The following is a 15,226-nucleotide window of genomic DNA, read 5'->3' as shown; positions in this document are numbered from 1 at the left end:
CGGCCGCGGGGCGTTGGCGAGCCGTCGCGGGCGCGCGAGCCGCGAGCAGGGCTGGGAGCAGGGTGCGTGAAGGTGGCGAAATTAGGTGTTTTGCTTAAAATCGTGTCAGTGCACCCTGCGGCTGTTCTGCAGCACACCAGTAAGCAGCTTTAAATAGGCTTTTTCTCCCCTTCACACGCTTTAATATGAATAAAGGCCAAAGAGAAATATTTAAATAGGGTTGTTTTAGGTACATCGTTAGGTACGGTTGGAAGTTTGTTGGAGGCAATCGAAAAGAACGGCGAGCCGTGCACCATTACATAACACTGTGCCCGTAACAGAAAACACTTCTAATGTGTCCTAGCACTTGTCTTAATATGCATCCTCTAAAGTGAAAGGCTTTATTTCTCCATACAGCTCATCGTGGTGTTGTGGAAGAGGTTGGTTAAGGCTTGGTGACTTACAGCTGGGCACAGAAGGGATAAGTGCTCGCCTTCTTGGGCATAAGCAAAAGAAGACGGCACTTGTCTGGGTAGGAGGGATGGGGTTAAAGAAATGGGGTGCCCTTGAGTGTTGTGACAGTAAACTTGTGGAGTTAAAATAAAAAAATTTGATCTAGAGGGAGAATCCCCGTGTGTTCATCTCAGCCTGTGAAATATTCCTCCAGACGAGGAATTAGGAGTTTCCGTGTTCCAGGATGCCAAGACAGAATATGCTTAAACAAAAAACCCAACCAAAAATGCAAAAAACCCCGTCCCGCACAAAAAAATTTCTGCTTTCTTTGTTGCAAGTATAAACAAAATGGGGAGGTTTGGGTCACTTAGTTTAAAAATAAAAACAATTTTGAAAAGTCCTGGCCTGTTTTAAGGAGAGATTTCCTGTTAAGGGTGAGTTTTGAACTTCTCAACTAGCAACATTTAAAATAAATAATGCAAAGTTTCTCACTTGGTTGTGTAAAATTGAGACTTCGCATGTAAGCAAAAGTACACTTAATGTTCATTATGTTCTCAAACACTCAGTACTTGTTGAGCATCCGTCTTTGCTCCAGTGAAATAACTTGGGCTTAACTTACATCTGTTCATCTCTGGGGCTGAAATTTTTATTGTTTCTTAAAAGTACTTCTTAATGTAAAGTGTTACAAAACTTACAATGATGTTTGCATTATGCTCAGACTAAATTCTCCCCAGAGGCAAAGGCTTGCCATTTGCAAATGACCTCACAGAATACCTGAAATTTAACTTTTTCTATAAACCTACAGGAAATGAAAGTAGGTCTCTCAAAATGGATGTGAATAAATCAGGTGGCTTTGTGGTTTTCTCTTTTTCTTACAGATCTACCACAATGCCTGGGTCTCTTCCAGTGAATACTGAATCCTGTTGGCCCAAAGATGTGGGGATTGTTGCACTGGAAATATATTTTCCCTCTCAGTATGTAGACCAGACAGAGCTGGAGAAGTATGATGGTGTGGATGCTGGGAAATACACCATTGGGCTGGGCCAGTCAAAGATGGGGTTCTGCTCCGACCGGGAGGATATCAATTCTCTCTGCTTGACTGTGGTTCAGAAGCTCATGGAGAGGAACAACCTTTCCTATGAGTGTATCGGAAGATTAGAAGTTGGAACGGAGACGATAATTGATAAATCAAAATCTGTGAAGACTGTCCTGATGCAGCTTTTTGAAGATTCTGGTAATACGGATGTAGAAGGAATCGACACCACCAATGCATGCTATGGGGGCACTGCTGCTCTTTTTAATGCTATTAATTGGATTGAGTCTAGTTCTTGGGATGGTAAGTTCAGTTTCTTTCCTTGAGAAGTTAAATCATTCTCTGAGTTCGAGTCGTCTGCCTTATAATGACTATTCGTGTTCAGCTGTATAAAACCCAAAGGGTAAACTATTTTTCTCTTCCAAAGTTGTTTTCTTAAATGCTCTGGGCATTTGCCACTAGTTCAAATACAGTGTAAAAAATAACATGGCTAATAATCACTGGTCTTTTCCTGTAAATTTTGGTGGCTGCCAGGAAATTGAAATGTGGGGGGGAAGTCAGGGTTGAAGAGTCCTTTAATTTGGGGGTTTTATCCTCTATAAACAAAGTCTAAAAATTGCTGATGGATATTAAAATGTGATGGATTCTTGCCTGTTTCTCACTGCTGTTTCTGTGTGTTTTTCACAGGACGCTATGCGCTTGTGGTTGCTGGAGACATTGCTGTCTATGCCACTGGAAATGCCAGGCCGACAGGTGGAGCCGGTGCTGTTGCTATGCTGATTGGTCCAAATGCTCCGTTAATTTTTGAGAGAGGTTAGTTCTGTGAGAAAACAAGATAACTGGATTCAGTCGAATAACTGGATCCGTTCTGAAGCCTGTCCCCTGGTTTTTGTGCATTACTGGAGGGCTGGATTAATGCCCACTGTCAGAAATTGTATTTTGTCTCCTCTTGCTCTGGGCCAACTTGGCCAATCCTGTTGTAGGAGGCTGCAAGGAACAACTAGTGATGCTCCTATCTGTTTACTTCCTTGGGGACTAAGGAATTGACTAAGAGTGGACTAGAGCTGAATGAAATAGTGCTCTACTTCCAAGGCAAAATGATGGAAGTCGTTTGTTACGTGTGTTTGTCACGCTCGGTCCTACCATGCTTAAAAAGCTACTGTATGAAACCTTATCTAAAGGGCCTGAAGTGTGATCAAAACCTGCTTGGGGCCAGATGTTGCTTGTATCCTCCTCTGTGTTAAGTGATGCACTGAAATCGACTCAAAGCAGCTGAATAAAGTAATTTTCAACTTTTGTCAATTTCTGTCCATCAGGGTTGCGTGGAACCCACATGCAGCATGCATATGACTTCTATAAACCAGATATGGTCTCTGAATACCCTGTAGTTGATGGCAAACTGTCCATACAGTGCTACCTCAGTGCGTTAGATCGCTGCTATACTGTCTATCGCAACAAGATCCACGCCCAGTGGCAAAAAGGTACGTAGCCTCAGCTGATGATACTGCAAGATCCGCAAACGCTGGAGTAATACAGAGTGTAATACGCTGTGTAATACAGAGACACAGTGTATTTTATCACCCAGTCTAAAGACTAGTGTGTGAGTGCCTGTGTTCGTGTTTTCCGAGGCAGTTGGAGTGTTTGCTGCCTCCCATTTAGAAAAGTCTCGTTTCTGTTCTGGCATGATTAAGTACCTGATGGTCAGTAAACAGTAGTCTCTGCGGGCTTTGGCTGTTGGTGTTACGTATAATGCGTTGCTTAAAAGTGTGTTGTTCCCCTCCTCCACCCAGGCTCTTAAGCTGGCGAGGTTAATATTGAAGTGATACTGCGTTTTTTTTACCCTGTATGTTAGTAATTGCTTCACTCATATTAAGAAGCTTAGGTGTGAAGATTAGTTAAATGAAGTAGATTATTGTGTAAAAACGCTGGGTGGAAATACAGAGACTGTTCAACTTCCAGACTGTTGATTTGGAACAAGGGCAAGCATTCTTAGCTGGTGCAAAAGATAGTAAGGAACTAAACAGAATTATCAGCAGTGTTTTAAAAGAACTTGACAGCAGTAGTTAGTCTTATGGTTGTCTCTTGTGCGCTGGTGTGTTGTGACTGTATCCTGCCACTCCCCTGTTTTATTTTCATAGTCAAAGTGAGTAAGTTGTAACTTCAGTTGTAAGTAAGGTAACGTAAGTTGTAACACAATGTTTCTGCCACTTCCAGAGGGGACAGACAGACGTTTCACCTTGAATGACTTTGGATTCATGATCTTTCATTCTCCCTACTGTAAACTGGTACAGAAATCCGTTGCTAGACTCTTGCTGAATGACTTTCTCAGTGACCAGAACCCAGAAACAGCAAAGAGTGTTTTCAGTGGTCTGGAAGCTTTCAGGTGAGAGTGGCTGCTGTCTTCCTTATTCACATAATCTTGATTTGTTACACATCCAAGGTGCGTTTTTATTTTCTGCTATTTTAGTAACTGTTTCTGATTTTATTTTTTTAATAGGGATGTAAAACTCGAAGATACGTACTTTGACAGAGATGTGGAAAAAGCTTTTATGAAAGCTAGTGCAGAGCTCTTCAATCAGAAAACCAAAGCTTCGTTACTTGTGTCCAATCAAAATGGAAATATGTATACGCCTTCAGTCTATGGTTGCCTTGCCTCTCTTCTAGCCCAGTAAGCATAAAATTGGAAAAGTTGTAGCTTTTTATATGTAAGGTCATAAAAGGTTTTCATTGCAGAAGGCTTTTTGTAAAAGCACCTTCCCGCAAGCCTTTTCGTACTAAATTGCCTTAAAGAGAAAGACTAAAGTTAAAAAATTATTCTGCATACACAGTCAGTTCAAGTGACAAGCAGATTCAAAACTTCTGTGTCAGAAGCTGACCCGAAACAGCTGCTTACTGCCTCCCAAAGTAGGATCTTATCTGTGAGCTGGTGTCTTCCCAGCCTCAGCTTTCTGCCCCTCAAAAAATCCCACCCACCCTAAACCTCTGCTGCGGTGGAAAAGAGAATCAGAATGCCTTCTCTGTTTCACTATAAAAATCATTGCCAAATTAAATCAGTAATTACTTAACAATCTGCTTTTGCAATGAGAGACTTTTAAAAGATCATGTTAAGTTTAAATTAAACCCTTTCTCTGGGATCCTTTTTTCTTTATTCTGACTTTGCCCTCCAAGAGGTGCTTGCTCATTTTAGGCTTTAGGTCACTTAAGAATGAAAAGTGGCTGCCTTCTAGATAATCAAATTTGGGGCATTTTTTTGCTGTCTTTCGGAGAGGGAGCTTTGTAACTAATCACGTATCAGCAGTGTTTGAAATTGTGTTCTAAAAAGACACCATTCATGCACATACCATGGTAAATGTGCATCGTAGTCAGTATCATTCGCTGGCTGCGTTTTCTTAGCCAGCTGCACTTCCTAGTAATTTTGACTTGGCGCTTGGGTTTAATTCTCAATTAAACAACTGTTGCTCGATTTGCAGGTACTCCCCAGAACAGCTCGCGGGACAGAGGATCAGCGTGTTCTCATATGGCTCTGGTTTTGCTGCTACGCTGTATTCCATCAGGGTTACCCAGGATGCCACTCCTGGTGAGTGAAAGGAAGAGATGTTAATTAACTCCTTGCACAGCACACCTCTGAATGCCTTGTCATGCGACCCACCAGCATAACTAAATCTGCAGAGCTCTGCTTAATGACAGTGGTGCTAAACTGAAGATGTTCCAGCTCCAGAGAATGTTTTAAGTCTCCTTGGGCAAATAAATAATATTCTTCGAACTCTGGTAACGTTTTGATTGAGTAATTGGCAGTATTTTTAAATAACTTAAAGTTTGGCTTCTGTAATGCAAAATATTTTGAAATATTAGTGTGCTGGTGTGCAGTTCTCAGCAATGGTTCTACCTCACATGATGGTTTTATATTGTAGGTTCTGCACTGGACAAAATAACAGCCAGCCTTTCTGATCTCAAAACAAGACTTGACTCGAGAAAATGTATTGCACCTGAGGTCTTTGCTGAAAACATGAAGATTAGACAGGAAACACATCATTTGGGTAAGAACTTCATGAATATAAATCATTCCTACTCTTACAACTAGGAACTCATCACTGAATTCAGCTGACTTTAAATGATTAGGACGTAGAATGGAAAAAATGTCCAATGCTTTCTGCTTCTGAGTAGCTCGTTGGCCCAAAGTGAATGAAATGAAATGCAGACTTGTTTTTTCTGTCTTACTACATCCAAACTGCAAAGGCCTGTGCCGTGTAAATTGCTTACCAGGAAGCAACTAACAGTGTGTTACCGGCTTTTTTACAGCCAACTACATTCCCCAGTGCTCGGTGGAGGATCTGTTTGAGGGGACATGGTACCTCGTGCGTGTGGATGAAAAACACAGGAGAACTTATGCGCGGCGGCCACTTATGTGTGATCGACCTCTGGAGGCAGGAGTTGAAGTTGTCCACCCAGGCGTTGTTCATGAGGTGAACGCTCGGCACTCTTTCAAAGTTTGATGTAAATGGTAGAACAGTTTATCTGTTCGTCTTAGCATGTGCATGTATGTTAAAAGAGAAAGTGGTTTAAGAAGTTACATTAAATGCTTTGTTAATACATGTAATATGCAAGCCAGAAGTAAAAAAATTGAACATGGAATTTTAAAAAGTACATTTTGTCATAACAAGAATGAAACTGCGCAAGAATGAAACGAGAACAAACTGGCTCTTTTCACATAATCAGTTTGCATGACGCATGACCAATTTGATTGAATTAAGACCAAGCCAACCAGGGTAGCATGAATGTTGTCCTAGCCATGAAGTGTGAATGTCTGTGAACGAGAAAACTGTATTTAATGTTTTTTTTCCCTTCTTCTTAGCACATCCCAAGCCCTGCTAAGAAAGTGCCAAGAATCCCTGCAACTACAGAATCTGAAGGCGTTACTGTTGCCATTTCCAATGGGGAGCATTAAGATACCTCTGTGAGGTGGGGAATGGAACAAGGTGTGAGGGTAGGGTGAGAGAGAGAAAAAGAGTTGCAGTAGTGCTGAAGTTTCGGTGTGCAGTAGTACTTCATTGGAGCATGGAAAAACTGTTTAAGCTCCTTAAAAAGATTTGTCATAATATGGTGTGCTGGTATTTATAGTATTTTTAGAACACTAAAATCATGAACATATTGGAGATGGAGGGACCTGCCAGGGTCTTTGGGGATTCCTTAACATGTCTGACCTTTTTTAATGCTGAGTAGTAGCTGTAGTCTATTACAAGGTCTTTGTACCTAGGGGAAAAAAAAAAAAAAGAATCTTCTGCTTGCTTGTTTCATGTAAAATGACTTGAAACCTACACTTTAATGTACTCAAACATGTGGCAAAATAGTCCAAGCTTTTAATGTTAGGGTTCTCAGTGCCTTGACAGTAAGCAGTCAGTCTTCTGAATACTGCACTTCTCTTTACCACCTTCCCTTTCTCTCCCAGCCTACCTCCCACCACCCACTGCTTTGGGGAAGGTATAGAACCAAGTAACTTCCATTGCAGGAATAGACTCTCTCCCCTCTGTCACAACGACTGGATCAAGAACAGCTAGACTCACAGGTGGTTTTCCTCCAAGAAACTATGTGACCCGTTGTGTTAGTTACTACGTAATTCCTGCCAACATCCATATTACGTGCTTTATGCCTGCATTGTACATCCCAGCAGCCTGGGAGGAAAGAGGAAAAAGAAGGGAGGTGGTAATTTTTTTTCTTCAAAGGAATGGGTTCATGGATTTCAGACCTCTCTGAATTGAATAGTAGAGTGTCTAAGGCAGCAAAATTCTCAAATAAAACTTCTAGTTATTATGGATCTGTTTTAATTGGCAGAGGAAGGGAGGAAGATCACTTTGTCTGAAGCTCTAGCCTCTCGCTATGCTTTATATGATGCATTTCTGAAAGACTATTTCTAACTTTGAATTTGGCTTTGTACTTTGAAATCCTCACTATTCGTAACATTGCAGGAGTAGGTTGTCTGTTTTTTTTTTTTTCCCAACATGCAAGCTTAAAGCTATCCATTCTGCAAGTGGTAGATATACAGCGCTAATGGGGATTCCATTCTGGTGGATTTTTAAAACCCAGATTGGAAATGAACTATGACATGAGCCTCGTAAGCTTGTAATACGTACTTAAATCGAGCTATTGTACAGAATGACTTTTTGTTGAATTTATTTCTTTACTTACTCTACAAAGCTACATTATCTAATATGAAGTAGCAAAAATGATTTGTCTGTTAAATTACAACTTTTTGTGTGTGTAACGAAGTGTTTGTATTATCTGTCACTCACTAGGATTTGATAACTTGCTGTATTTGTACAGTCAAGCCTTGGTAAAATAGTTATTATAAATTGATGAATACTAATTTGTTTGTTCTGCTGAAGATGATGGCGCAATGATGCATGACAAAAAGTATTTGCGAGTTCAGTTTAGGTTGCCCTCGTGAAACTTATCTTGGCACCAGAAAAACAAATTGTCATGGAACAAAGTCCATTGCTGGCAGTGGACAAGCCAAGAAGTGAGCCACAGGCACAAAGTTAACCACAGGAACCTCACAGTCTGTGAGGCTGATCCTTTATTAAAATAAAATTCGAGATACTTGAAACCTTTTGGAATAATGCTGATGTTGGGTTTTCAGGATGCATTTTTTTTTCTTTAACAGGAAAGACAGAGGAAACTGGCTCTGTGAAAACCTGAACTTGTGGGTTCACAAGCTCTGTGGACCTTCTGAACCTTCTTAATACCTTTCCACTACAAAAGTGGACGGAAGGGCTGCTGAGGCTGGTGCAAAGCCATTATTTCAGGGCTGTGTTTCAAGATAACTTAAATGCTTTTATATAGAAACTGTTTATAGTGGAGGAATTAATTCCTAGCTTATGAAATACAATTCATCTAATGTTACTGTCCTGTGAAAGATGACATTGTTTTATACCCTTCACAGAAAAACTGTGAGCAGTGATTGGTTTTTGCTTTGTATTTGCCTAAGCCTCACTGAGTCCAGTTTCCCATGGGTGGCTTTTCAGAGTACTTCTGTTGCGTTTTTACGTTAATTACTCTTTTTAAAGTCAACTGATCATCTCATTAGTCCCCATAGTAAAGCATCCTGCCCTTAAATTTGAAAGCACCAGCTGTACCTCTCTAAACCTTGTATTGGTTTACTTGCCTTAATTAAAATCTTGTAGGCTCTACCTCTTAGCTTAGGCAGTCAGCTATGCCTGTTCAGAGGAGGACAGCTACCGCACTTTTCCAGCATTTGCATTGGAACCAATGGTGTTGAAGATCAAAATATAAAATAAGCAAATAAAGCCAAAAATATGAGTATCTACATCTCGGTGGTGCTCTGAAAATTTGGAGTTGTCAGGCTATCCAGCCTTTGGCTTGCAGTGGTCAAGTGTCAGAATCGACTTTGTGCAGCCTTTATTCCCTACCTGGTATGGCAGGAGTTAGTACAAGCCTGTAACGCTCAATATACAAGTAGATTCTGTTAATGGTTGCATTCAGCCTACTGAAACCTACTGCTAAAGCAGGAATTTAAAACTGCCTGAGTTTTGGAGTACGTTTAAATCTTCCGTTGCTGGAGTGCAAGTGGAGTTCAAGCAGTTCTAGCTCAGAATCATGCAAGTGATGGAAGGTGTCAGAAGGTTAGTAGGTGGTAGTACAACCAGTTACGCACTAGGAACCGCAACTGCATGCGTAGGGTTAAATCTTTCTAAATTGTGACAAATTTGGGACTGTGCTCAACAACAGCATTGCTGTTTCTTTAAATAAAATAATTATTAAAAAAGCTCTGATATGTATTTTATGACGGTTTAGAAAATAATTTGCAGTTAGATTATGGTCTGGTTTGTGCTTAAACTTAGTTCTCTGCAAAAACTGTCCGCTGTTTCAGTGATAAAGTTGTGTCAGGCTGAGGTGCAATTTTTCAAGAATTTACATGCCTATACTGAGAATCTCTAAGTATGTTAACTGCAATGCTATTTGGTCATTACTGTAAGGTCACTTCCACTTACGATCCTATTCTGGTTTCACTGACTGGGGTTCTGCACTGGCTATACCATGTCCCTGGAACAAGGGACAAACAAGAGAGCTCGGTGTTTGAGCGCTTCAGTGTGACTTGAGAAATGCAGAGGTGGTGAGGCATTTTTGGTTTATTCAAAAATTACAAAAAATGTAACACCAGAACTTGTCAATAAAACCCTTTGTTAAATGTGCTGAATATAAAGCCTGCAGTGCAATTTATAAAACAGAACACAGCGTGGAAGTGGGCTTCATCCGGCTGTGCATCATCGGGATTCCTCTCCTTAGGTCTTGTTCTTTGGGATCTGGATGGGACATGATAGGAACACATTCAAGTGCCCTTTTCTTCTGTACTTTGTGCAAAACAATTCTGTAGACTCCCGTTATTGAGCTGCGTGCATCTCTTCCCCGGTTATTTTGAATATGCTCTTCTGTGATTCCCAGATCTTCCAGAATATTTTTCACTTCCATTTCTTCCTCTTTGAGTGTGCTGACCTCTGATAAATAATTTGGATCCAGTTTGAATGGCTGTAAAGGTCTGGGGTACTGTATTCCTTGCATCCATTCACTGTTCATGATAAGTTTGACAGAGTATCGTTCAGTTGGTACTGGCTGAAGGACCCCTTTTATCAGCTTCTGGCAAGTTTCTGAGAGGCAGGGAGGCAAACTGTATGTCCCTTCAAGAATGCACTTTTTCAGTTTGGCTACTGTATCTGCCCGAAATGGCATGATACCTGTTGTCATAAAGTATAACAGGATTCCCAGTGCCCAGATGTCCACATAAATACCAATGTAGTTTTCATCTCGGAAGAGTTCGGGGGCAGCATAAGGAGGTGAACCACAGAAAGTGTTTAATGTTTCATCTCTTTTACTTACGGTGCTGAATCCAAAGTCTCCCACCTTAACACAAGTGTTACTGGTGTAGAAGACGTTTTCTGCTTTCAAGTCCCGGTGAATGATATTATTCTCATGCTGTAGAACAGGAGGAAAAATTGGTATTAGCTGGTTCACAGGCTAAGTTCTCAAAAGTTCTCTTAATGATTACTTACCACACAGTAATAAGTAAGAAAGAAGGTTGGAATGAAATTGAAAAATCAAGAAGTATTTAAACAAATTTAACTTAATTCACTACCGATACAAGAACAATAGAGTGGGTGGAGAAGGTGGGAAGGACGCTGGCTTTTTTTTAAGAATAGCAGTCTCAACTTGTTAACTAACGCCAACTATTTTCATGAAGCAGATCTGTGATGGCATCATGGCTAATTCTACAAGATTAGATATCTTTCTATGCAAAATCTTGGTTTTCCCCCAAGTTTCAGAACACTTGTTTTTGCAGTTACTACATTTCTGTAATCATGTAACTAACAAAAATAATTTATTTTTAACTAATTCCATTTTTATATACATTGTAAGCTTGTGGACTTAAGAAGTGAAAGCATTCAGTTCACCAGGTGAACATAATCACAGATGAAGTAAGAAAGTTGCTACAGTTCTGGATCTTATGTCCTAGGAGGAACTGGCAGGAGAAAAGGGTCACAGGCTTGTGCCTTGTGGTGGTTCATGTTGCAGGACACCAAGTTCAGTGGTGTCTTCTAGTTTTAGAAATCTAAAATAAGTATGTAGCCCTGTAATGTGTACTTTCTTCCCTTGGAAATGGCAGTAGTAGCCAAGGACTCAAGCTGAATTTGCTCTGCTTAGCGGTGATACTCCTGTCTTTTTAGGTGAGGGTTTGGAATCTCTGAAATAACTGGGAGGAATGGATGTGTTTGTTTGAGCACTTTCTGCCCCACCCTCTGAAAGGAACAAGGTGCAGTATCTGGAGGCAATTTGGCATCCTAAGATTTTCAAACTGTCATCAGTAACAGGCAGGGATCTCCTGTCCTGGCTGTGAACTGGCAGCAGTGAAATGGGATTTAAGTAAGCTGGATTGGGTAGCTTAGCAAAAGTAAGTTGTTTCGCAGAAGCATGCGTGTACAAGTGAAGAGGTTGGCCAGCTTGGTAGTCAGGGTTTAACGCTAAGAAAAAGATGTAACCTTGAAATGTAAATTAAGTTCCAGTAGCTGCAAAGTACCCGTCCTATGGAACAGGCATTGAAGCTAATCCACCACTTACGGACATATGATCATATTGTCAAATCATATAAAATAAACATACTGTTGATATTTGCCACGAGCAGTTTGTAGTGCAGTTTCTACATGTCTGATCTGGGAGCGCTGTTGCATTTGACTTCCCGAGACTGTTAGGTAGCAGGAGAACGTGAGCCACCAGAGGGCACCCTGACCTAACTTCAGCAATTTTTTAGTACTCTCAGACTTGCAGAATGGTCTTAGGTGTTTTTAAGCTGCTGTTTGAAGTAGCGGTAGTTACTGTGCCAGCTTCAGAAGGTACTGAAGCAGTTCATTTTTCTGCCTTTACAAGACGCTTATATTAACAAATAGCGTCATCTGAAATCCAGTTGCAGTACTGAAGACTAGGCAAGGGGAAGTGACTTGCTGGGTGTTAACGCCAAAGCAAGGACCAGGAATTAACTGTCTTTAAATGCCAGTCTCCCATACTCATTAATAAGAAAGCTGGATATTTGCAACACCTAACAAGACTCTTCTCTGGAACACTATTCTAGCAGAAGAGTGACTGATCCTATCTTGAAATAGCTGGGGAGACAAAATGAAGCTTTATTAGCCGGTGCCTACAGGAACTTAGAGCAGACGAGAGAATGGTGTTGCTAAAGGGATGGTTCTACCCACCTAATGTTCACAGTTCAGTCTCCTCCAAAAGCTGTCAGCAGAGCGTAACTCAAGGTGAGTGTGAAAGCTCTCAGATAAATTTAAGAGAGCTCTTCTCTAGCTGTTCTGCTCTTCAGAAACATGGGCCTGAAAGCTTGGTAACAGTAAACCTACCAGTTGAAAACCAAAACGTACATCCACAGAATCTGTGAGAGTAGTGAGTGAGACGCAGTATGCCTCTGGAAGAAAAGCAGCTTACCATGTGCTTCACAGCTGACACGATCTGGGAGAAGATTATTTTACACTCTGTTTCTAGCAGCTTCCCTTCTGTACTGATTTTAGTGAAGAGCTCCCCACCTCCTGCATACTCCATCACAAGGTGCAGTTTCGAGAGTGTCTCCACCACTTCATATAGTCTGATGATATTTGGGTGGTGCAGTTTTTCCATGCTGGATATCTCACGAGATAGCAAACATTGAGTCTTCCGGTCCAGCTTTGTCTTGTCCAGAATCTTAATTGCAACTTTTTCTGAAAAGAAAAGCACTTTTACATGTTGTTAATGCAATAGGTGTCGATGGTAATACTAGTTGGTTACAATAATGCTTGGTTATAGAAGCGCAATAAAATTTCACCTCTGATCAGCGTAAGCTAAGCTGCAGAGGCCCACTGAGACCTGCAGTCTCTCACACACACCCATGCCCCTTTCCGTCCATGGCATCCTACTCACTGCTGAGGTGGCTAAAGGCTGGTAGAGTACCAGTAATTAAACCATCTGCTGTCTTCGCAGCTCCACTGCGTCAGGCTATACATGTCTGACGGCCAGAGTTACAGCATCTGCTTCTGGTGTCTAACGCTGCTGAAGAAATACGTGTCACCTCTTTTGTTTTTAAGTCAGAGGTCTTCAGACAAGCGTGGCCTGAGCCTGGTACTTGCAGACTAATGGAGGTGTCAAATTTAGGTGCTTTGTTTCAGAGCAGACAGACCAATTTCTGTGTAATTCAGGTCTCTGACTGTAACCCTGCAGGTTTGTAACGGAACTCTTCCCTAACTTCTCATCCCATACCCCCCCCAAACTCTCAGTTACCAAAATCAATGTTGCAGAGGTTTGTCTTCTCACATTAGCTATGCATGTTTTTCCAACATGTTCATATGTGAGTAGTTCTTGGTACTGGACAGAATACAGGAGAAGTTTTTATGTCATGGGCCATGAATCCACATCACACACAGATTTTTATTCTGAGGAAGGGAAAAAACCAGTGAGTTAGAGTAAATTGCAGGGATCTTGTCAGACAGCAAATCCAGCAGTCTTACACTGTCCTGTTAATGCAAAGCTGCTGTTAATTTCTATGTGTTTCTGTAACGTATCTGGAGTGAAGCCAAAGGCCACAAAACAGGTACATCTGCAGCACAGCACACCACCAGGGTAGCTCAGAGCAGTGTGAGTAGGTTAATTGCCCTTCTGTTTCTGTATTAATTGGTAGGCTATGACTTTTGTCTTGACTCTGAATACAGCTGGTATGTGAAGGATTAGTCTGGCTGAAATAGGTTTACAGTGGCTTTATATAACAACTTGTCAGGACAGCACAATTACACTGGATCATGGCAATGAAAACAACTGGTTATTCCTGGGAAGAATTTTTTTCTCCAAGAATATCTAAGTCAAACATTTCCATATTTTTTTAACAATTAATCATTTTTATTGAATATTTCAGAAGAAAACTTCACCTTGGTTTCTAGCAGTACACGTTGCTTTAGGAAAAGAGTGGGAAGGCTATCGCATTGTCCATGGGTTCCGGTATAAACAAACACACTCAAAATGTTTTTACTTAATATCATAAAGTGATTTAAATCAAGTTTAGTATTCCAGCACATCTAAAGGAAGCATTAAGAATACATATGCATATATGTATACAGATCAAGGAAACTCTATGTTTGGCCTATCTACCTTTCTTAGTCACATACATGCATAAAATGATCTCTCTGCTACAGTGCAGCCAATATTCCAGGCAAGTGTGGTTCTTGTGAAAGGTGCTGAATTGTCCCTTGATGTCCCTGTTTGAGAAGGAGCCTGTGCCGAGTGTAGAGCAGTCTACCCCTCACTGCTGCTCTCCGACCTGTTCCATGCTTTCTAGTGAGCTGCCCGACTCCTGCATGGTGCTGCTGGCGGCATGGTGAATGGGGAGGAAATGCAGCTATCGAAGGGTAACAGCACACAACACTGATGCTGGCAGAGCTTTGACTCCTGACATAGGAGTGAAAACTAAAACGCTAGAGTATTGATTACCCAAAACCAAAAGGAAAGAGCATCACCTCACAGTAGGTAACATTTGCAAAACTAAATGCTTTAGGTACCACAGGGATAACAATTCTTACAACCTTAACTATGTAGTTGCATCACTACATCTTTATCTATAAAAGTTGGGGGCATTTGGGTTCTAAAAATGTAAAAACTTTCTCAGTTAAATTCATTCCCTTTCCTTTTGTGAAATTTACTATTCCTCCTGGTCAGTTTTCCTGCAAAGTTTAAAAAGAAAAAAAGGACTGAATGGCCTGATCCTGTTCACACACTCACATAAATCAAGACTGAGCTCCTTTAAATCTACATGATCACAGCTGCATATGTATGACATGCAAAGAAAACCAGCACGCTTAAAGTGGAAAAAACCTGACACCCTCCTTTTCTGCTTTTTTAAACTCGTTCTCTCTGCTTCCAAAAAAATGCTTGCTTTACAAATCCCGTGTTACATTTGCAAGGCAGCAGTGCTGAACAGAAGGGCATTTTTAGCAAGCAGCTTCCTCACCAAAATGCTAAAACTGAGCAGCAAGAGATTTTGATTGTCTGCACTCAGCGTATACTAGGGGTTGAAAAGAGCTAGCTGAAATCTTAACCAGGGAAGTTAGGAGAAGGCTGAGGAATAATTTCAGGAGAAAATGGTGTGTGCTATGACAGCAAAAGGAAACAAAATACAAACAACCAAGGAAAAATTCCTTTAAAAAAAAAAAAGCAAACTAGGTGCCCAGACAT

The 15,226-nt window shown here is 41.0% G+C and overlaps 2 protein-coding genes across 3 annotated transcripts in view; one reads left to right on the top strand and one right to left on the bottom strand.

Moving 5' to 3' along the window:
* Positions 1-1,308: 1,308 nt before the first annotated feature.
* HMGCS1 (3-hydroxy-3-methylglutaryl-CoA synthase 1 (soluble)) lies at positions 1,309-8,335 on the top strand. 2 transcript variants are annotated; one of them, XM_010145146.1, is made up of 10 exons: positions 1,309-1,768; positions 2,153-2,278; positions 2,782-2,946; positions 3,680-3,848; positions 3,963-4,133; positions 4,936-5,042; positions 5,377-5,502; positions 5,765-5,928; positions 6,318-6,424; positions 8,124-8,335. In XM_010145146.1, the coding sequence occupies exons 1-9, from the start codon at positions 1,321-1,323 to the stop codon at positions 6,408-6,410; spliced, it is 1,569 nt and encodes a 522-aa protein (XP_010143448.1). In that variant the 5' UTR covers positions 1,309-1,320; the 3' UTR covers positions 6,411-6,424; positions 8,124-8,335. The 2 variants fall into 2 exon arrangements, with proteins under 2 accessions (XP_010143448.1, XP_010143446.1); XM_010145144.1 differs by lacking the exon at positions 8,124-8,335 and having other exon boundaries at positions 6,318-6,715.
* Positions 8,336-9,697: 1,362 nt separating this feature from the next.
* Positions 9,698-15,226, bottom strand: part of NIM1K (NIM1 serine/threonine protein kinase) — an 8,472-nt gene continuing 2,943 nt past the window's right edge. Inside the window, exons 2-3 of the mRNA XM_010145143.1 lie at positions 12,461-12,729; positions 9,698-10,450 (exon numbers count right to left, since the gene is read on the bottom strand). Of these exons, the coding sequence (XP_010143445.1) occupies positions 9,698-10,450; positions 12,461-12,729 (1,022 nt within the window). The remainder of the gene's footprint in view (positions 10,451-12,460; positions 12,730-15,226) is intronic.

This window comes from Buceros rhinoceros, unplaced genomic scaffold, assembly GCF_000710305.1.
Source record: "Buceros rhinoceros silvestris isolate BGI_N320 unplaced genomic scaffold, ASM71030v1 scaffold30091, whole genome shotgun sequence".
Taxonomy (NCBI): Eukaryota; Metazoa; Chordata; class Aves; order Bucerotiformes; family Bucerotidae; genus Buceros; species Buceros rhinoceros.
Note: the sequence above shows the minus strand (reverse complement) of the source record. Positions and strands in the feature narration are given on the sequence as shown.